Here is a 21,894-nt window from a genome sequence, read left to right as displayed (position 1 = left end):
TCCTCATCAGCAAGGTCCAACCTGTCAAACCCCTGAGGTTACTTCTGAACTTTGTCACTTGTGAGGTGGCACTATGGCTCCTCCTTTAAGCAGTGTCACCTGATAGAGGGAAAGGGAACACTGGTATCTACGTATAGGCTCTTAATTCCAAAGCACCTCCTGGCTCCTCCCACTTTGCAGTGGTAGAAAATCAGAATATCTGGTGGACCAAAATACAGGAAATTTTCAGTCACTAATTATCGGCAGCAGTTTTTTCTTTTTACTCCTTCCATTTACTTCACATCACCACCAACTACTGAATCGTTGTACAGACGCTGTGGCCAAAGGGGTTGACAACCTCCCATAAGTTTGTAATGCTGTCTTGAAAGCAGATGGCAAGGGTGTTCTGCTTCCTAATGCTGTGACCAATCTCCAAAACTGCAACACATTCGCTTTCCTGGTGCCACTAGCTTAAAGCGTGGAAATAATGGTGAAGTCACCTTCAAACCCAGCTCTCTGACATCTTAGCACACACCACCTTTTAATCTTTCCCTTTCATTGTCTTCTAATTTGCCAGCTTCAACAACAGTTAATACCCCAGCTGCTCACAGCATTATTCTATGGACCCACATGAGTTACCAGGGATTTTCATTTGACTACCACACCTGTAACCAGAAATGGAATAGGATAGTCACTAGATTCAGGAGTGTTTCTGGACACATAAGCAGAAGCAAAGCTTTTCATGCCCATACTACTGTTGAAAAGACATTAGCAATAACCATAATTAAGCCCAGTTGTTGCTAGCATGGTTGTGGCACAGTTCCCCGACCACTGTGGACAGTCATATTTTTCCTGAGAATCATCTTATCCTAGACATTTTATTGATTACTCCTAGGCAGCTTATAGCATAATGTTCTCTCTCTTTTATAACCATTTCTTTTTTTCAGAAAAATAAAGAGGTCCCCATGGTCAGAGGAACTGGGCTAGCTAACAGATGTTAGCGTGGTTCTAACTGCAGTGTATATACAATCTAAAGGGAATGTTTGTTCAAAATGAGCAATCACCACAAGAAAAAGAGAAGCAAAAACGCAGGGACAAACTTTTTCTGCTATTGTGTGTATCTATATGTGGATAAGAGAGAGAATATTAATGTGCTGTGCTTCAGAGGCTGAGGCAAGCTTCTTTTATTGCACAGTTCAGAAGCATTATTTCACTTGACAGTAACTCACAAGCTTCCTACAGGCTAAATATTTTGTATACTGACTTAAATATATGGAGGTATCAAATGCATTATGATTCTGCCAATGCAACTTGGGAAAGGAATTTTCCACTTCACACTGCTGAGGAAAATGCATATGCTGTAGGCTAGGATATCATGTATGGAGGAACAAGGTAGGGAGGGTAGGGTGTTTGGCACCATTATTCTCAAGAGATCAAAGAGCAAACAAAGGCACACTGGAAGTGCTTCACTGTATTTTAAGTGGGAATAGGTTCAAGGGTAGGAAAGCCTGTGGTGTTTGTAAAGGATTAAGTAGGGTACTGTGCTTTTTAAGAAGAAATAAAGAGGTATGTAATGTGATATATTTAAGCCTAAATGACTTTTTGGAGTCCTCAATGAATGTTTAAGCAAGCATGCCTTTGGTCCTGGTAAATCTTCTCACAATAAATAACTGCCATGAAAATAGAGATTCCTTTGACTGAATGAGATGCATATTTCATAACCTATGCAAAACAGGAAAAATCAATTTGTAATACACAGAGTATTTAGGAATAATAAAGAAAAAAATAGAGATAAAAAGGAAATATTCTCCAGAATAATCTAAAGCAAATGTAGAAATACAGATACCTTCCTTTCCTTCTAATATGACAAAGTAGCTAGAAAAACAAAACTGGTTGTTTCCATGCCTCAGTTCAGGTTTTCAGTGGTTTTATTTTCTGAAGTAGAGGGAAACAATAAGTGATGGGAGACAAGAAAATATTTCCTGTGCCTATGCTTCTCAGGCAGTCACGTATTCTGAGGTATCAAACTCTGTTAATCTATTCAAGATCAAACTATCCAGCTATCCTTTAACCACACCTGAGCCAGTCAGGTGCTGTGGATGTAGAAGGAATGAATGCATGCACAATATCTTAACCTAATTTATGGGGGAAAATGGGACCAGGATATGCCAAAAAACAGAAATTTAAAAAAGCATCATGTTTACATTTTAGCCTCCTTCCCTGCCTCTACTTCAGCTGACCAAGGCCATACCAAAGTTGCATTTTTCCTGATCCAAGTAGAGCTAAAGAAATATTGTCATAGGGCTTAAACTATGTTCTCTCACACACAGATTATTATTAGTAGTAGTAATCATGTTTACTATGGTAGTGCCTAAGGGCCCACCAAGCATGGTCCTCATTGTGTACAAACACAGATTAATAGAAGAGTTTATAATCGAAATAGACAAGACAAACACAGGGTGGACGAAGGGGTAGAACATAGCAGCAGAGTGAACAATGTGATGGCAGCAAACAGCATGTTAGTTCTATTATTTTTTTTCTGATGAGGGGGGAGTTACTTGGGAGGGGATCAGCTAAATGGAAAGTGCCGGGGACAGGAGAAGGGAGAAGAGGTAAAATGAGGAGATGTGGAGTGAAGTTGGGAAAAGAGAGACTGTGAGGAAGGGGGAGAGGGCTGGAACAAATAGCCCATCAGCACAGGACACAGAAAGTCCAGTCAAAACAGTACAACATTATCTCAGGATATGTCTACACTGCATCTAAACACCTACGGATGGCCTGTGTCAGCTGACTTGGGCTCATGCTAAGGGCCTGTTTAATTGCGGTATAGACGTTGAATTTCAGACTGGAGCCCAAGGTCTGGGACTGTAAAAGGACGAAGGGTTCCAGAGTCTGGGCTCCAGCGTGAGCCCGAACACCTGTACCACAGTTGAACAGCCCTGTAGCCCAAGCCCTGCAAGGCCAGCCACAGGCGTTTAATTGCAGTGTAGACATACCCTCAATGTCCAGTGGTCCCTGCTTTGGATGTTTCTGCTTCTACCCAGCTGGATTCTGACTTGCTGCTCTCTGCAATTTCCCCCCCTTCTCTGGGCCACATGGTATGGGGAGGTACAGGTGCAATTTCCACTGAAATCACTGATGTACAACCCATGCAATCCCACTGAAGTCAATGGGACTGCATGAGATGTCAAATTCAGTGCTGACTGACTCCGCTGTATCATATTTTTCAAAATAAAAGTTGCTTTCTCAGTATAAATGAAATAAATGTACAATAATTAAGAGTGAAAAAGAGAAAAATTAAAAAGGATTTTAAACTGTATGAAAAAGCTATTTGAGAGTGTCCTTTTAAATAGCCTGTGTAGTCCTACTGTCCAACTAGTTTCACTTTGCAATGGCTGCCTGCACATCTAATTTACCTTTGAGAGGATGCAGCAGGGGAATGTAGTTAAAGCAAAGGATGTTTGACATATTCATCTGCAACACACATTCATCCTTACAGTCACAGTATCTCTTCATGGACACTAGGTGGCCTAGTGGAAACTCAATTTGCTTGGCAAGCTGTCTGTGTTGGGTTATGCATTTCTTTTCTTGTTGAGTCATGATTTAGCACCAATTAACAGCGTGATTAAAATGAAGCACAAAATGAGACCCAAAATTAGTTTGGTTTGTTTGAGGTTATAATCTTATTGTGTTAATAGCTCTGAGGTGGCCAGTTGTTCTTCAAGGTTGGGAATGAGTTTATGAAAACAATGTAAATGGGCCAAATGGACCCATGAAGTCCTTTGAAATACTTGCATGCTTTCATTTTAGAGTTATTTTACAGAGATTAAAATCTGCCTCATCACTTACATCTTTTTGGTCTTAATTTTCTTCTGTACACAGGGTTGGTACATAACACCATATTTATCATCCAAGTGAGGATGAAAGATTCGAACAGATCTTAAAGATAGAGCTTCCAATTCCTTAGAGAGAGATATTTCTTCCTGGCCAGTCTTCAAAGAGCCTTCTATTTGTCACCTGTCTGAGCAGCAAGGGTCTCTCTCTCTCTCACTGTGGCATTTCTTCCTGTGAGGTGTATGGGGTGGTCTGTGTAGACAGAGAGCAAGCATGTGCATGCACGAATGGATGGAAGTGTACATTCACTGGGAATGGTCTTGCAGCTATTTGGAGAGAGAGAGAGAGGGGCGGGGGGGGTTGGCTGATTGCTGCTTTGCTAAAGCTTAGCTCTTTGATACTATCACTTGCAATTGCTTATTCCTGGAAAGCAAAGCTATGGGAAATTAAACAACTCAGACAATGCTGTTCCTGTCAATTTAAAAAACAGCAAATACCATGTCTTCAGGAATTAGAAATCAAAGACTGTAATCTGTAATTACCTGCCAGTGTAATACACTGGTTGCTTTCCTCAGCTAGAGGACTTTAGTCAACACCCACTTATGTTTGATGTGCTCTCGTTTTTTATTGTCCTGAAACTCATGGCAAGCCACAGTGATGGATTTTTTTTAAAGGAGCTTCCCAGCTTTATAAGCACCTTGCAAACTGGACCAAAATATATTTTCTCAAAAGTGCCTTTTCCCTTGGCCAATCAAGCTTCAGCTGTCCCTTTCTCTGGCACTTTAGAGATGTATACATCAAACGTATTTCAGCTTATGACACATTCTAGAAGGATTTCACAAGGGCATTTCCCCTGGCCTTTCCCATCCCATTTCATGACATTTAGTGTTTGGTAAATCTCTGAGTTGGGAAATATGATCCATGCTATAATGGTGGTGGGTGAAGTCACCTGTTTATCAAACTCTTAAACAGTTGTTATCTTGTAGCTCTTTTATTATCATCAAGAGATCTCCAGTAGGAAATGGTCTTATTAAAAACAATGATGAAGCCCTTTCCTTTATGTGCTCTCATCAACTGTCACAACACTATGGATGTTTGGGATATCCTAGGAAGTGTATTTCAGTAGAAACAAAAGGCAACGGCTCTGAAATGGGTTGATTGGATTTTGATAGATCTAAAAAAGATCGAATAACTAAACCTTCAATGAGGAAACATGCAACAGTTCAGTTTTCTATTATAATTAATTCTCCCCATCTTCAAATTTAAATGAACCCTTTAAAGACAGACCCTGCTAAACTAACAAAATATGCTGTTTTCTCAGGGCCCTATTTTATAGAATAAATTTTCAATTTGGAGATGTTATCATAGGGATGAATTCTGTTCTGTTCTCATTTACATAGATGCAATTCCCATTGAAGTAATGGATGAAAAATATTCACGATCTGAATCTGTGCTATTTAATTGATAGGTGATCTTAAATACAATCTCTCTCCTGTTTACTTGACTCTTCTATGAATTCACTTGACAAAAAAGTTTACACATAATTTTGGTTTTCCCATAGCAAATCAAGTTTAAGAGATTCCTGTGAAGTTTTTTAAACAAGGTCATGCTTTTCTGCCTGCTTTCCGCATAACCCATAGGATTCATAACCATGACTGAAACATTAAGTTTTCAGAGTCAGAAGTCTAAAAACAAATCTCTATTTTGTATTCAAACATGTACAAGCACTTTGTACAGTACACTGTGATGTCTTCTGTTATTAAAGTCCCATGATCCTACCCTCATTTTGGATTCTGACAAATGTATTCTTCTTTCAGATCTCTAAATCCTCAATCGTTTTCAGAGCAAATATTTTTTGGACTTGCATTTTAAAATGCAACGGAAAACTGCCCATAGGGAAGTGAGCTGAGAGCATCCAATCCTTTGCACTGGAGCAATGAGCTATAAATTGATTAGGCAAGATCATTGTCCTGTGTGCAAATGCAGCTTCAAATGTTAAAAACAATTAAAAAAATCCAGCACTGCAACAGAGTATCTCCAATTGTCAAGGAAAAGGTAAACCATGCCTCATACCTTCTGAATGCCTGCTGGTGACTCCAGCACATTATTCTCTGAGCCGTTACTTCTGTTAATCATCCGCCACATTTGAGAATACATGCTGTCCCTCTCAAAAGGATTCATCCCCTTCACTCGAACATGCTCATAGACTGCAGAGTCCAAGACAGTGCCATAAGGAATATCCGTCTGCCTGGAGAGATCCTGGAGAGACCTTAATTGGTGGTGAAGAAAAGAGACAGAGGAGACATGATTCCACATTTCCAAGCTGAACAGGAGCTGCAAGCAAGCAAAGGGCAACACATAGGAAGACAGCTGCCAAGTCACTGTTTTGTTTATTTTCTTAAAAGACAAAGTAAGACTAAGAGAAACAGAATTGCTTTTATGCTTTAAGACAGAAAGAAAAATGTGAGGCCAAAGGGAAGGGGGGAAATGAGATTGAAGGGAAAAAAAGAGAACATTGCAAGGTACAAGAGTGTGCTCTCAAGTGATGACAGCTTTCTTTTGGGGGGCAAAAGGGAGTGTATTTAGCCACTCCAACAAATGTAAAATGAATCAGATTAAAAGCCTGGTAATAGCCTGAAGTAATGTCCCTCTATTTTACACATTGCTGGGGACTCTCAGACTGAAATCAGAAAGGTCAGAAAAAAAGCTCACTGAATATAGCCCTAGGACCAGGCCCAGGCATTACTTGGAGCTGGCATGTTAAACACCAGAAAGCAGCTGTCTCTGTTGGTATATACTGCATCAAGATATACACTTAGCATAGACAGTGGTGCAAGTAAGCCGGCACAGTCAGGTACACCATACCATTCAGACATTTATTGCTGGTACGTCATACCGGAAAGACATTTTCAAGAATGAATTGTAGAGCCCTGCGCGGATACAAATGTATACCCGCGGATGTGGATATCCGCAGAGAGAAATTGGTATCTGCTGAATTGCAAGGCTCTCCCGGGAACCACAGCGATGAAAGGAGCAGAACGTGGGGCTGCTGCTCCAAGGAGCCAGCGCCCTGTGCTGGCAGCTCCTCCAACACGGCTGTACCGCCCCCAGCCCTGTCCTCCAGTGGGGCTGTACAGATCCCAGGCAGGACAGACAGCTGCGTGGAAGGGCTGGGAATGGTACAGTTGCACTGGAGGAGCTGCCGGCGCGGCGCTGGCTCCTGACAACGGCGGCCTCATGCTCTGCTCCTTTCGCCGCTGTGGTTCCTGGGAGAGCCCTGCGGTTCAGCGAATACAGATTTATCTCCGTGAATATCCGCATCTGTGGGTATAAATTTGTATCCATGCAGGGCTCTAGTCACAGAACATTTTGTGTGAGCGGGGGACGGGAGGATCGGTACTGTACCGGTAAGAATTAAAATCTTCCTGCACCACTGAGCAGAGAGAGCAGGTTAAGAATACATTGGGAATGCTGCATAGCACCATTTTCAGAAGCTGAAGACTTTTGTTCTATTTTTATGAGCTGCCACTTCCTTGAGTTCACATAAATTTGCTCAGTTTGATAAGTTCTTTAGCCTTACCCACTCTGTGTGTGTGTTTGTATGAATATATAGACACAAAAGCTGATTATATGTAAACTAATTTAGGGTTTTCTAAAAGTATCCAGAATATGTCTTGATCTGCCCTGGCCTTAAAATAATTTTATCATCTCTTCCAGGATCCAGACATGACCTCTTTGCCCCTATTTGCTCATCCTATTGTACCACTTAACCATACCTTGATTTCTTTAATGACATTCATTAGAGTTTCGGAGGGATTGCTGTAATATACCTAACACCCAGGACCCATTAAGGCTTTTGCTGGCACAAGTCACCTTTATGTAACTGAACAAATCTAATGGATGACATTTAAGGACAAATAAAAGATCTGTCTGCGTGCAGTCTTAAACTAGACCAGAGGTTCTTAAACTGGGGGTGGGCTTCCCTGGGGGAGGGGCATAAAATATATTCTGAGAGGGGCCTGAGCAGCTTTAGTGAAAAAAACAACAACATACTGTGCACATTTTACCCACAGCAGTGAATAACTAGCAAAGCTCATTCCTCCAGACACATCCAGTCCTCAGACGGCGCTGTGCATTTTGATGGATTTCATAGCATTGTACAAAGTCATTGCCATGTGTACATTAATCTGTTTTCAAGGATGCTGTGGGCACATTTAGTTGTAAGCATTGACCACATTGCAGTTTTGCTTTTGCTCTTATTACAATGGACCAGTGGCTCTGTTGGAATCAATGCCTTACTGTTTTTAATATTTAGTGAGTGTTGCATGTTGATTTTTTTTTTATCAGTATCATAGAATATTAGAAGGGACCTCAGGAGGTCATCTAGTCTAATCCCCTGCTCAAAGCAGGACCAATCCCAGATAGATTTTTGCCCCAGATCCCTAAATCGCCCCCTCAAGGATTGAACTCACAACCCTGGGTTTAGTAGGCCAATGCTCAAACCACTGAGCTATCCCCCCTCCCTTTTTTTTTCTTTAAAAAAAACCATTTATTTTCATAACCTGCTTCTTTACATCTTAACCCTAGATCTTTACTGTATTCTATCCCTTCCCACTACTAAATCTAGATACTTACAACATCCCTCCCCACCCCCATCAGTGTAAGCTCACTATTTAGCTTCGGCTGTGGTACAGGGAAGCACGATTGTGCCCATTTTAGAGAGTGAGGGACACAGACAGGCATTGAACTCGGCTGTGAGGCTTAGACCACTCCAAGCTATCAGAGTTCCATGAGACAGCCTTTTTCATACTGGCCCACATCTCTACTTCTGTGGTGGTGGTGAGGCCTAAACTACTATACACAAAGAAGGGGGTACCATCAAATACATTTGAGAACCACTGAACTAGACAATGGCAAATGCAAAGATCCACCTATAACCACTCAAAATGGAAACATGAACCTATGATACTCAAAGAGGATGGAGGTAGTCTGTTCTCAGTGGTGGCAGATGACAGAACAAGGAGCAATGGTCTCAAGTTGCAGTGGGGGAGGTCTAGGTTGGATATTAGGAATCACTATTTAACTAGGGTGGTGGTGAAGGGAGTGTATTTAGCCACTCCAACAAATTTAAAATGAATGGCTTACATAGGGAGGTGGTGGAATCTCCGTCCTTAGAGGTTTTTAACAAACCTTGACAAAGCCCTGGCTGGGATGATTTAGTTGGTGTTGGTCCTGCACTGAGCAGAGGGTTGGACTGGATGACCTCCTGAGGTCTCTTCCAACCCTAATCTTCTCTGGTTCTATGATTCAACAGCCTCCAAGTGGCACATTTGAGATACATAAAAGAGAAGGGTATTCAAAAGGGCCCTAAAGACAAAAATCAAGGAAATAAAATCCTTACAAGTGGCAGGGATGCTACTTAAGAAAACAATAATAATCTCATAAGGCATGTGTAATGCTGAACAAAAACACAACCAGGAAAGCAAGAAGTAAATCAATGGGTATGTCCACACTGTGATTTAAAAAGAAAAAACAAACCCTGCACCGCTGAGTCTCAGAGCCTGGGTCAGCTGACTTGGGCTTTTGGGGCTTGGACTATGGGGCTATAAAATTGCTGCGTAGACATTCAGGCTGAGGCTGAAATTTGGGCTTTGAGACCTGTGGCTCTCCAGCCCAAGCCTGAACATCTACATTACAATGTTATAGCACCATAGCCCAAGCTCTGTGAGCCCAAGTCAGCTGACTTGGGACGACCATGTAATGGGGAGACACCTACCTTCAACTCGCTTTTTATGGTAAGAGAGATGCAGTATTCTCATAGCTTAAGGTGTCAGAAGAACTAGTGGTGGAACTAATACATAATTTAAAAAATAAGTCACCAGGTCCAGATAGTATAAACCCAAGAGTCCTGAAAGAGCTCAAATATGAAGTGGCTGTTAGCAAAAATATCACAGAATCATAGACTATCGGGTTGGAAGGGACCTCAGGAGGTCATCTAGTCAAAATCCCTGCTCAAAGCAGGACCAATCCCCAATTAAATCATCCAACCAATTTTTGTTATCCACAAAACCTCTCACTAGATGCCTAAATTTCGCTGTAGAAGTCCCCATGTGACTTAAGTTTGTCATCTCTGGGCACATGCACAGTACTCACTCTAGGCATCAGGATGCCTCTCTCACATCTAAGACCCAGTGTGATCCTCAAACCAGGGGTACCATAGGCATTCCCCTGCCTATCTTGCCAGCAAGACCCAATGCGGTAGGCCTGCTCAGAGCATGCCTAGTAGATCAGGGCCCATTCAAAATCCAGCCAGAGGTGAAAGAGGTTCCTCCCTCTCTTTTGACTTGTAGTCCAGTGGTTAAAGCACTCACATAGGATGTTGGACACCCAGCTTCAATTTCGCCCTCTGTGGAGAAATGATTTGAACAGGAGGCCATCGCACCTCTCAGAAGAATGCCCTCACTGAACTCTGGGATATTCTGATATTTCTCAGACTCTCCTGTTGAAGCTGTTCCACTTTAACTATTTAAATAGTCACTGGACCAAAAAAGAGCCCGAGAAAGCCTGCTAGTTAAGGCACACACCTGAGAGGTGGGAGACATGGGGTCCAGTCCCCTTGCTCTAATAGTTATTTAATTATTTGTTCAAAGTGGAACAGCTTCAACAAGACTGGGAGAGACTGACATCAGAATATCCCATAGCTCAGTGATTAGGGATAAAAGTTCATATCCTTTCTTCTCATCAGACACCAGGTGGGAATTGAAACCAGGTTTCCCAACATCTTGGGTGATTGCTCTAATCACTGAGCTAGAAGTTATAAGGGAGGAGTCACCACTTCCTCTGCCATTTCATGCAAGAATGGCTTAGGTACCTAAGCCTCCTGTCTCCAAGAGAAGGCAAGTCCAGAAAGGACCGTGAAGAACTTCAGAGGGATCTAACCAAAGTAGGTGAATGGGCAACACAATGGTAAATGAAGTTCGGTGTTCATAAATGAAAAGTAATGATATTAGAGTGAAAATGTTAAACTATTCATACACCATAGAGGGTTTTAAATTAATGGTATCATCTCAGGAAAGGAACCTGGGCATCTCTGTGGATAGATCAAAGGAGAGCTCAAGTCAATATGCAGCTGTGATCAAAAAAGAAAACAAGAAATTAGGGAGTTAGGAATGATAAATAATAGGAGAATATTATAATTGTAATTGCTTTATATAAGTCAATGGTACAGCTTCATCTGATAATCACCCCATCTCAAAAAGGATATTGCAGAATTAGTGAGGGTTCAGAGAAGGAAATGCTTTGGAGCATAGAAAAGCTCTCATATGAAGAGAAATTGGAAAGCTTGGGATTGTATATGTTAGAAAGGAAATGAATAAAAAGAGGACATAATAAGAGTATATAAAATACGGAATGGTCTAGAGAAAGTAGACCCGGGGACTTCCATTCTTCCTGTCTCATAACAAAGAAGCCATTCAATGAAATTAAAAAGTGGAAAATTCAAAACCCGTAACAGGAAATACTTTTTCACACAATACATCTTTAGAACAGTGGAATGTGGAACTCTGTTACAGGATGCTACTGAGGCAAAAAAAACAAATGAAAAAAACAACCTTAAGATTCAACTAGGGAGTGTATATTTATATGGATAAAAAGAATATCCAGTTACAATATTTAATGTTTACATACATTTTGGACGAGCTATTAAATCTCACGCTTCACGGTTTAAAACAATCTTGTTATGTAAGGATTAGAGACCACCTAAAATGGGGGACCGATTATCCTACATTTGCCTAATGCAAGTTTTCTTGTACATTCCTCTGAAGCACTGATGCTGGCCATTGTCAGAGACAGCATATTGTGCTAGATGGACAATGGGTCTGATCCAATTACCAGGTCTTGTTTTCATTAACAATACCATGGTACTTTCCCTAAGAAGAGGGACTTTTAGTCTGTTGTCCTAGATGAGAATTTCCCCTGCCAACCACCGTCATCCACTGGTAGACGCACTTCAATGATGTTTATGTATATATCTTAGCATAATTGATGAAAGGCACTGTATAACATTTAAGATACAATATTCTCCAATTCTGGATTGCTGCTGCTACTTTTGCTGTTAATAAGTTTCTGTATCTCCTAGTAGCACTCAGAAATGTAACAAACGCTGTCACAGGTCATATATCATAATGTCCTGTAATTGTTCAATTACTTGCCATACACATTACTGGAATAGGGTAGTGAGAAGTACTTACTGAGTCCCCAGTTTCTAATGACAACACCTAGCAAAATTGTAATCGGTAGCTTACAGGACTCTGTGTAGCCATATAATTTCCAATATAACAACAAACACAGCAATTTCCCGACATGTATTGCTAACTGCTAGCATAAAAAATATGTGGAATTGCTGCCATGGAACAGTACATTTAGAAATAGCGAGAGAAAAAAAACAGTTTCCCTGTATGTCTTATAACTATAAAAGCAATTCTGTTATGTATAACAACATAAACTAAAACGTCATATGAATAATCGGGAGTGGAAACAGCATTAAGAGTGAGCTACAAAGTTCTGGTTTCACTCCATTTTTTACAGGCTGGCAACAGTAGAATAAGTTAGGGCCAGAAAGTGGAGAAGTATGATGATAAGGAGTGTGTTGATCTCCTTATTAAGGGACAAAAAGCTTGTATTTAACAACTGAATTATTTAATTTGAACATTACGTAACTCTAATACAATAGCAGTCAGAACCTGAGCTTGACTGCACCCTACAGCTCCATGCAGTCTAGTGCCCTGCCTTTCAAAATGGAGGATGACCTTTGTTCTCTGCAGCCCTATCCCACAACCCTACACAACAGCGATAGCTACTCCATTCAGTGAGATGGAGGGAATGTTTGAGTTCAAGTTCTGCACGTTTGTTAAATTCTGTTACCAACAGCAAATCCTAAACTGTTTTTCACCTGTCCCTATTTTGAGGGTTAAGTAAAAGTTCTCAGCTTGCTGATTCTTGTGGTTTAGATATGATGCCCCCTACATAGAGTTAGAGATGGAAAAGACCAGTTAGGTCATTGACTTATCCTTCAGCAAGGACACATAACCCATGACTTCATTTTGTATATAAATCTGCTTTAGGGATAAAGTTTTACATTTGCATCGCACAGATTTGTGGTGTGACATTCACAATCCAGCATCTGAGATGCAACAGAATAAAACAAAAAACAAACCCTTAGCAGAAAAGTGAAATTCTTACATTTTAGAAGCTTCCTCAGCTCTATAGATGGATCAATCACTATGAACCATTCTTCTGAGGTTTTTTTGGTATGTACTTTATTTCTATTAATATTTGTAGATTATAATTTTGCTTTTAAAATTTATCTTTATTTCTGGAATGAACAGTTGATTCCCCCACTCATACACATGAGATTTACATGAGTGACTCCCTACTAGAGTTAATGGACACATGCGTAAGTCCCATCAGCTTACCGCACATGCATGCACAGGAGCATAAGTCTCAAAATAAAGATAACTTGGTGTCAAATGTACCTGTGCTTATGAAGCAATCCTCTGATGTCCAGATTCTGATATCCTTACTCACACTGAGTAATACCCTTTCTCACATGGAGTAACACTTTAACCCATGAAATGTTTTACTGATTTCAACAGAAATCTCTATGGAGAAAAATGCTTACTCAGCAAGAGTAAGGGTATCAGAATGACTTTGGATATTCTAATTTTGAAACAATTAAAAAGTGACTGATGGCATTAAAGACATACTGATAAGTGGGAAGTTAAGTTGGTGGTATAAGCAATTTTAAGTGAATTTGAATATAGAGAATCTCTGTTTGCTATAAATAGAATAAAAGTCCCAAATTGTTTCAGTGCATTACAATGAACAAGCTACAATTCTAGTTATGGTTATAATTATGCTTACTGTGGAAAAATATTTAAGTTATATGTGGGATACATGGCATAACATTTTCCATCAATGCTTTATTAGGACTAAATTAGATTATTGACATAGCATTAATTTTATCATAGGGCCATTGTGAGGATGAATAATGTCTGTACAGCACTTTGAATATGTTAAGAGCTAAATATCTTTATAAAGCTGAACCACTAAAAATTATATTTACTGTTCAACATGTAAGAAGTTTACTTTCTGTGCCTTATTCAGACAAGGCAAACCAACTCAATTGCCTAGTTTCATGTTGGACTCTAGTCATTATCACAAAACAGAGATAATCTTTGATTGCAATCAAAGATTTTGCCTGCACTTTGGATTTAGAGAAATATTATTTCTCCTTGTGTTGCATTCTGTTTTCACACTCACTTGCCCCCTCCCCTCCTTTTCTCTCTTTAAAACAAATCCTACACTGGGGCCATATACCGTAATCTCAGGCAGTGTTTTAAATGGAATTGTAATTTGTTGTTCATATGTGTTGAACTGTTTTTAAAACATTCAGAATATAGTTTAGAAAATGCAAAGAATATAGTGTCCATTTATGTTGACTGCTTTATCAGAACTGACTATTGCACATAGCAGAGAGCAGTCAGTCACTAAAATATTTGATCTGATTGCTTACATCAAAGTCCTTATTTATTATTCTAATTCAGATAAAGGTTGCCTGCAAGTTGTGTTTTTTATCTCCTGGGGCTCTAAGGATTTATTCAGAGGCACGCTCAGGAGACAGGGCATAGCAAAACAAGTGATTTGAGGCTAGATAGTGACATCTCTGACAGAAAGTAATAACAGTGCTTGCCATCTAGTTTAAAGGTCTAGATGGACAAGGTACAAGGCAAGGGGGTAAAGAGCACCCTGTCTTTCAGAGAAGGATAATACCTATTGTCATTACAGCACATGAACCCTAATGTAGCCCCCCTTCAAAGCAAATCTCTAAGAGCTCTGCTGTTTGGAAGCATTTGGGGACATCCTAGCTTAATATGAATTGTGGTATGTGAGAAATGTCTGGAAAGAACCAATAAATACAAATAAGTGTATTGGGATTCTTGCCGAGATGCATTCAACCTTGTGTTTTCTAGCAGGTTGTGTAAGGAGTGGAAGGAAGTTGGACATACATTCTGTAGCTCCCCCCAACATCCTCTCTTTAAAGTAGGGGAAGGGTACAAAGGGTGTAGCCACACACAAGAGAGGAACAACAGAAACATTTATATGGGCACAGGAAAAGGAAAGAAACTATGTCCTCTCTCTTTGTGGATACAAAGAGAAGAAATTTTTTTTAAAGGAGAGCTTAAAGTGAGGCTCTTAGGTACTCATTTCAGCACCTAAATAAGTAGCCTGATTTTCAGAAGTGCTAAAGACAGCTCCCATTACTTTAAGGTCCTTCACAGGTTAGTTCTTCTATACCTATCAGATCTTATAAGTTACCAAGCCCACTTCTGCTCTGCCAACTATTAGCCCATTAGCCCAATTTTTCTTCACTCACTTTTTTGCTTTTCCCCCACACTGCTCCTTATGCATGGGAGCAGCTCCCTGTCAACATCCACAAAGCCACTACACTGTTCTCCTTAAAATCCCTCTTTAAAACTCATCTGTGGAGTGACGCCTACAAAACACTTGACAGTGGCTAAGCAGTTGGTGTTCTGAGACTTAATTAATCGTCTCATCATATACTAGATTCTAAACTCCTTCAAGATGGGACATTTGCTTATTAAGTGTGTACAGCACCTAGCATAATGGGATCTTAATCCCTGATGGAGACCTCTAGGCCTTACCACCATACCAATAATAATAATAATAATAATAGAACCAGAAAGAAAAGAGCTAGAAACCGCACAAGAAAGCCTGACCTCAGGAGAATTCCAGTCTAATTTTCTGGCATGAAGATGTTCGGATAAGCTGCCAATGAGGCATGCAAACTTTTGGATGGTTATCTGAATCAAATGCACATCCATGCCTTCTGAGCTTGCCTATCACTTGCTGGCAAATCCCTAGATTCTTCTGTTTTTTAAAAAATATTGTATGCAAAGTTTTAGTACTTGTGGAAACTTCCAAATGAAGTCTTCTGCTTATCCACAGAACTGACCTTCCCTGCATTACCCCATCAATCGGCCTAAAAGGATTAGGGCCCAGAGCCACAAAAGGATTTAGGTTTGGCAATGTGGAGTATTGCAACACCTATGTTTAGGCACCTAGAAAAGCTCTGGAATCCTCAAATCCTGGGTTAGGCACCTAGGCTCCCTTTATTCTTATACAATGAATGGGGAGAGAGGCTTCTGAGAATGGTATCCACAAAAGCCAGATTGCTAGGTCAGGAGCTGGCTAAGATAACCAATGGGAGATGCCAACAAGAGGGATGTGTCCTAAGCCCCTCCCCACTCATGGAATTAGGCACCTAAATTCAGGCTGCAGGGAGGTGCCTAGCTCTGTTTGTGACCCACATCTGGGAACTCTCTCCTGGAAGAGAGGTGGCTTAGGTACCCGACATGTTTCTTGTGAGACCAAGGTAAGGTGCCTAACTCCACATACAAAACAGCCATGGGGGAGAGTAGGTGTCAGAGGCATCCCTCATAATCTTTAGCCCAGTGGCTAGGTTACTCACCCAAAATGTAAGTGATTGTAGTTCAATTCCTCCCTCTTCACAATAAGGAGAAGGGATTTGAACAGGGGCACTGGGGGTGCATAGGGTTTTACAGGGATCCCCCTGGGTTGGATGCCTGCATAATAGTTCACAGAAGGGTAGCATGTGAGGTCTCTGCCGAGAATCAGTTGCCCACTGGTCATAATAATTGAAAAAAATGTATGGATGGATAATATTTTAGGAGTTATGTTCTTAAGATCTTGGCATGAAGGCAAGGGTTTAAGGGACATACAAGTTATGCTTTCCTCTTTGTTATTCCCAGTTTGACCCCAATGTTTTGATATGGAAATGCTGACTGTGTTGATTTAAAAGTCATTCCCAGAATTACTGTCTTCAAATGAAGTTTCTGTACAATGGATCTGTGTGAATAGTAGATGCAGCTAACAGGTATTTTATGATGGTGCAGCTTTACTTTTAATATTGCCAGTTGGCACAAACTGAAAAGCATTTCAACCAAAAGTAATACAAAGAGTGGTATTTGGCTTAAAAAGGAGGCGTACCCTCACCCTGGTTTTATGCTATTTTTCTTTTGCCACAGGTTTAGTTTATAAATTGCAACAAATTAGAGTAATACTCAGTTAAGCAGAGAGTACATGCAACTGGCTATGCAGCAAAGATCAGCTTGTGAGGATGTAAAAGGGAAGCAGACATTTTTTCTAGTACTTATTTGCAGGGCCGTCCCTAGACATTGTGGTGCTCTACGCAGCCCCCCTGTGGGGGGAGTGGCTGGCCCCAGGCATCTGCGGGTGGGGGGGGGAGGTTTCGCCCAAGGTCTGTGGGGGGCAGGAGGGAAACCTCCCCCCAGCACAAGCCAGCGGAGTGGGTTGTGGCCGGGTCGCTCCACTTCCTGCCACCTGGTGATTGCCAGGTAGGCCCAACCCCAGGCGGGAAGAGGAGTGACTCAGCTCCAGCCCACTCTGCTCTGCTCCCCTGGCTCCCAGCCTTGGGACTTGGGGGACAGGGGAAAACCACCTGCCAGCACTCACCGGCAATGCGGAGTGGGCTGGGCTGCTCTACTTCCTGCCACCTGGTGAGTGCAGGGCACACCTGACCCCTGCTGCAGTCCCCTGGGATGCAGCTATGGGGAAGGGGTGGGATTGGGCTGGCTGCTGGAGCAGCACACAGTTGCACAGGGCACCAGGAAATTTGGGGCACCAAATTGCCCCAAATTTCCTGGTGCCCTATGCAGCTGCATAGTTTGTGTATGGGTAAGGACAGCCCTGCTTATTTGTTAACACCATGCTTGCTAATGATATGCTGCTTTTCTCAGAATGCACCTATGCAAAGAATGGTATAATGCTTTGACAGATAGGCCTGTCCATCACTCTACTAGAGATAGGTCAACCTACAAAGGTCCAGAATTAAATTTGTATGCAATAATGGGCTGGAAGTCTCTTCAGAATAGGATCTATCATTAGATTTCTGTGGCCCCTACTTCTGGTGAGAAGTACCACAAGACCAGCCTCCATTTGACTGCACAGAAAATGAAGTGTGTTTGTAGTGCAGGTAGGCATACTTTAGCTAGCACAGGTAACAACTGTAGTGAGGAAGTGGTGCCACAGGCTTCAGTACCAACTAGCAACCCCAGTAAAAGCCCATCAGGGACCCTGGGTATGTACTTAAGATGCTAGCTGTCAAGGTTCCTCCCCTACTCTGAACTTTAGGATACAGATGTAGGGACCTGCATGGACACTTCTAAGCTTAATTCCTAGCTTAGATCTGGTAACACTGCCACCATCCAGAAATTTCAGTGTCTGGATCCCTTTCTGTCCCCCCAAAACCTTCCCCTCCCTGGGCAGCCTTGAGAGGCTTTTTCACCAAGTTCCAGGTGAACACCGATCCAACCTCTTGGCTCTTAACACAAGGAGAACTTAACCATCCCCCCACCAATTCCTGGTGAGTCCAGATCCAATCCCCTTGGATTTTAACACAAGGAAAAAATTAATCAGGTTCTTAAAGAAAGCTTTTAAAGAAAGGTAAAAATTATCTCTGTAAAATCAGGATGGAAAATACTTTACAGGGTAATCAGATTCCTATAGCCCAGAGAAGCCCCCTCTAGCCTTCGGTTCAAAGTTACAGCAAACAAAGGTAAAATCCTCTCAGCAAAAAGGAACATTTACAAGTTGAGAAAACAAAAATAAGACTAACACGCCTTGCCTGGCTATTACTTACAAGTTTGAAACATGAGAGACTGATTCAGAAAGATTTGGAGAGCCTGGATTGATGTCTGGTCCCTCTTAGTCCCAAGAGCGAACAACCCCCAAAACAAAGAGCACAAACAAAACTTCCCTCCACCAAGATTTGAAAGTATCTTGTTCCCTTATTGGTCCTCTGGTCAGGTGTCAGCCAGGTTTACTGAGCTTCTTAACCCTTTACAGGTAAAAGAGACATTACCCCTTAACTATCTGTTTATGACACTAGCCCATGCTGAAGTCTGAGTCGCCATGTCATCACTACTATTGTTACCTGCTCTAGCTAAAGCTAGAATGGATATGCCTATCCCTGCTACAATCACACCTTGATTTGGTGGATAGATGTACTCTCAGACAGCATGCCGTCATTTCTAGTCCTAGCTGGAAACTTGAATTGGAAAGAAGTTGCATATTTTAGAACCACAAAGGGTATTGTTAAGAGTTTTGGTCTAAAATTGGTGATGGTAAGTCCAGCTTTTTTCTTTGAACCAGTTTCCCTGCTCTAGATAATTCTGACTTTGGGTCCTTGTAGTACTTGTGGAGATTTCACTAGCTAGCATAATGGGTCAAAGTTAATGGTTAAATTCTCTGAAGTTACATCCAGGCAAAACCATTGACTTCAATCCCTTTCATTCTAGTGACTTCATTGGTGTTGGCTGGACGTACACCTCTACCTCAATATAACGCGACCCGATATAACATGAATTCGTAAAGCAGTGCTCTAGGGGGGCGGGCGCACTCCGGTGGATCAATAAGTTAGATATAACGCAGTTTCACCTATAATGTGGTAAGATTTTTTGGCTCCCGAGGACAGCATTATATCGAGGTAGAGGTGTAATTGCAAGCAGAATTTGGTTTATTTTCTTTACATATTTAAATCCATTTCCAATCTGGCCTTGCAAGCTCACCCAGGGTATAATTTGATCTGTTAAAAAAACAGATGACCTTGTTTTTCCTGTGTTGCTTATTCACGTTTCCCTCTTTGCAATTATTCATTGTGATAAACTAACAGCCTCTGTGCTAAGTGCTGGTTTGCTTCCCAATTTTGAGCAGTTTTGTAAACTAAAGTTTTACACTCCCACCATAGTTAGGATAACTTCATTCCCCAATGGATGCTTAGCACATCCAATTACTCTATTTCTGACCTACCAACACTGTTGAAAAATGTCTCTTCTTTTATTTCAGGAGCTTTCCAGCTGCAACATGTTCCACCCAATAAAACATTTCAGTGAATTTTACCTATAAATAATACAGTACCCAGACCAATGTACACCCAACTGTACAAAATAACCTCAGAATTCCACTGAGGATTTCTAGTGACATCATAATAAACTACAAGAGCAGACTGGAAATGGAACTAATATTATATTACTATTTAGCTATATTTTATTCTTATTATGTATGGCAAGAAAGCTCACAGCCATTTTTTGCACTGATTGGAACATTTTTCTTGAGCACTTCAAAAGCATTCAGGACATAATTTCAAAGCAGGATGCAGTGGCTGCAGACACACAAAAATCATATTTGTGAGCACAAGTTGAGTGACTGAGCACACAAATGGCACATGCACACATTTACCTATGTTGCAAGTGCAAATGCCTGTGCGCGCACAAATGTGGATTTTTTTCCACCCTGTTTTAGCAACATGTCCCTTAAGACTTATTAAAAAATCAATCTTCTATTTGTAAAGATCAAAGCTGACATCACACTGAAGTATCATTTTACCATACTCTAATGTGCAAACAAGGGTGGTTGAGAGAACAAATTGACACTTTGTTTTTGTCCTGTAAGACTGAAAGAAATCTCTTTAAAAAAAAACACAGCTGAGTTCCTTTACTAATCAACAGATCAACAGCCCAGGCTTACCCCCCAATGAGTCTAACATTTCAGTTCTGCCAAAGCACCTCTTCAGCAACCAGAGATCTCACAATTTAAAATTCAAGTATCAAAAGATGATTTTAATTTGACCTACGCAATTATATAATGCAGTTTGGATGAGTTTGTATGCACAGTAGGACACATTGGGCAGCATGATCATAATGGTACTGTGACAAAGTTCCTCCTCTACCTTGGTGGATTTGCTCACCTCAGTGATCTTCCCCTCTGGTGGAACCCACAGTCTGGGTCAACTCCTCTTGTGTCTGATCAGGAGTTGAGAGGTTTGGGGGGAACCCAGGCCCGCCCTCTACTCCGGGTTCCAGCCCAGGGCCCTGTGGATTGCAGCTGTCTATAGTGCCTCCAGTAACAGCTGCATGACAGCTACAACTCCCTGGGCTACTTCCCCATGGCCTCCTCCAAACACCTTCTTTATCCTCACCACAGGACCTTCCTCCTGGTGTCAGATAATGCTTGTACTCCTCAGTCCTCCAGAAGCATAGCTCCTCACATGTGCACCTCACTGACTAACTGGGAGGCTTTTAACTAGTTCCAGCCAGCCCTTGATTGGCTTCAGGTGTCCCAATCAATGTAGCTATCTCCACTGCCTTCTAGAAGGATCTTAATTGGCCCCAGGTGTCTTGATTAACCTGGAGCAACTGCCATTTGCTTACCATGGTACTAGGGATTTGTTTAGCCTGGGGCTAACATACCTGTTCCTTACTACTTTACTGTAACCATCTGGCCTTGCCCCATCACAGTACATAGACACGATGAGCCTGAGTCACAAATTTTGGTTCCAAAAAGAGAGAGAAATCCGAATTTTCCCTAAATTCAGGAGTGTTTAATAGATTCTATGCAAGTTCTAGCCATAAGGTCATCTAGGCTGACCTCCTGCATAACACAGCCCATAACTTCCTTGAATTAATTCCTGTTTGAACTAGAGCATATCTTTAGAAAAAACCAATCTTGATTTAAAAATTGCCAGTGATGAAGAATCCACCACAATCCTTGGTAAATTGTTCTAATGGCTAATTAAAATGTATGCCTTATTTCAGGTCTGAGTTTGTCTAGCTTCAGCTTCTAGCCACTGGATCGTGTTACACCTTTGTCTGCTAGACTGAAGAGCCCATTATCAAATATTTGTTCACCACATAGGTACTTACAGACTGTGATCAAGTCACCTCTTAATTTCTTCTTTGTTAAGCTAAATAGATTGAGCTCCTTGAGTCCTTAATTATATGACATGCTTTCCAATCCTTTAATCATTCTCTTCTCAGAACCCTCTCCAGTTTATCACTTATTCTGATCCGGGGTTCTGATTCAAGCCCATCTCCAGTACACCCCAGCACCTGCTTACTCTCCAGCTGTTCCTCTTCTCCCTGGAAAGGCCTATATCTGCATGTGCAGCTCTTCTTAATAGCT

General features: G+C 41.3%; 1 protein-coding gene across 11 annotated transcripts in view; it reads right to left on the bottom strand.

The window, feature by feature from the left end:
* The window catches only part of GRID2 (glutamate ionotropic receptor delta type subunit 2), a 1,020,962-nt gene that overhangs the window by 131,584 nt on the left and 867,484 nt on the right, over window positions 1-21,894 (bottom strand). For all 11 annotated transcript variants that reach the window (XM_039542696.1, XM_039542702.1, XM_039542703.1 and 8 more), the window contains one exon: window positions 5,887-6,082. In XM_039542696.1, the coding sequence (XP_039398630.1) occupies window positions 5,887-6,082 (196 nt within the window). The remainder of the gene's footprint in view (window positions 1-5,886; window positions 6,083-21,894) is intronic.

This window comes from Mauremys reevesii, linkage group 5 (genome assembly GCF_016161935.1).
Source record: "Mauremys reevesii isolate NIE-2019 linkage group 5, ASM1616193v1, whole genome shotgun sequence".
NCBI lineage: Eukaryota > Metazoa > Chordata > Testudines > Geoemydidae > Mauremys > Mauremys reevesii.
The sequence above is the reverse complement of the archived record's forward strand: the minus strand, read 5'-3'. Positions and strand labels throughout refer to the sequence as shown.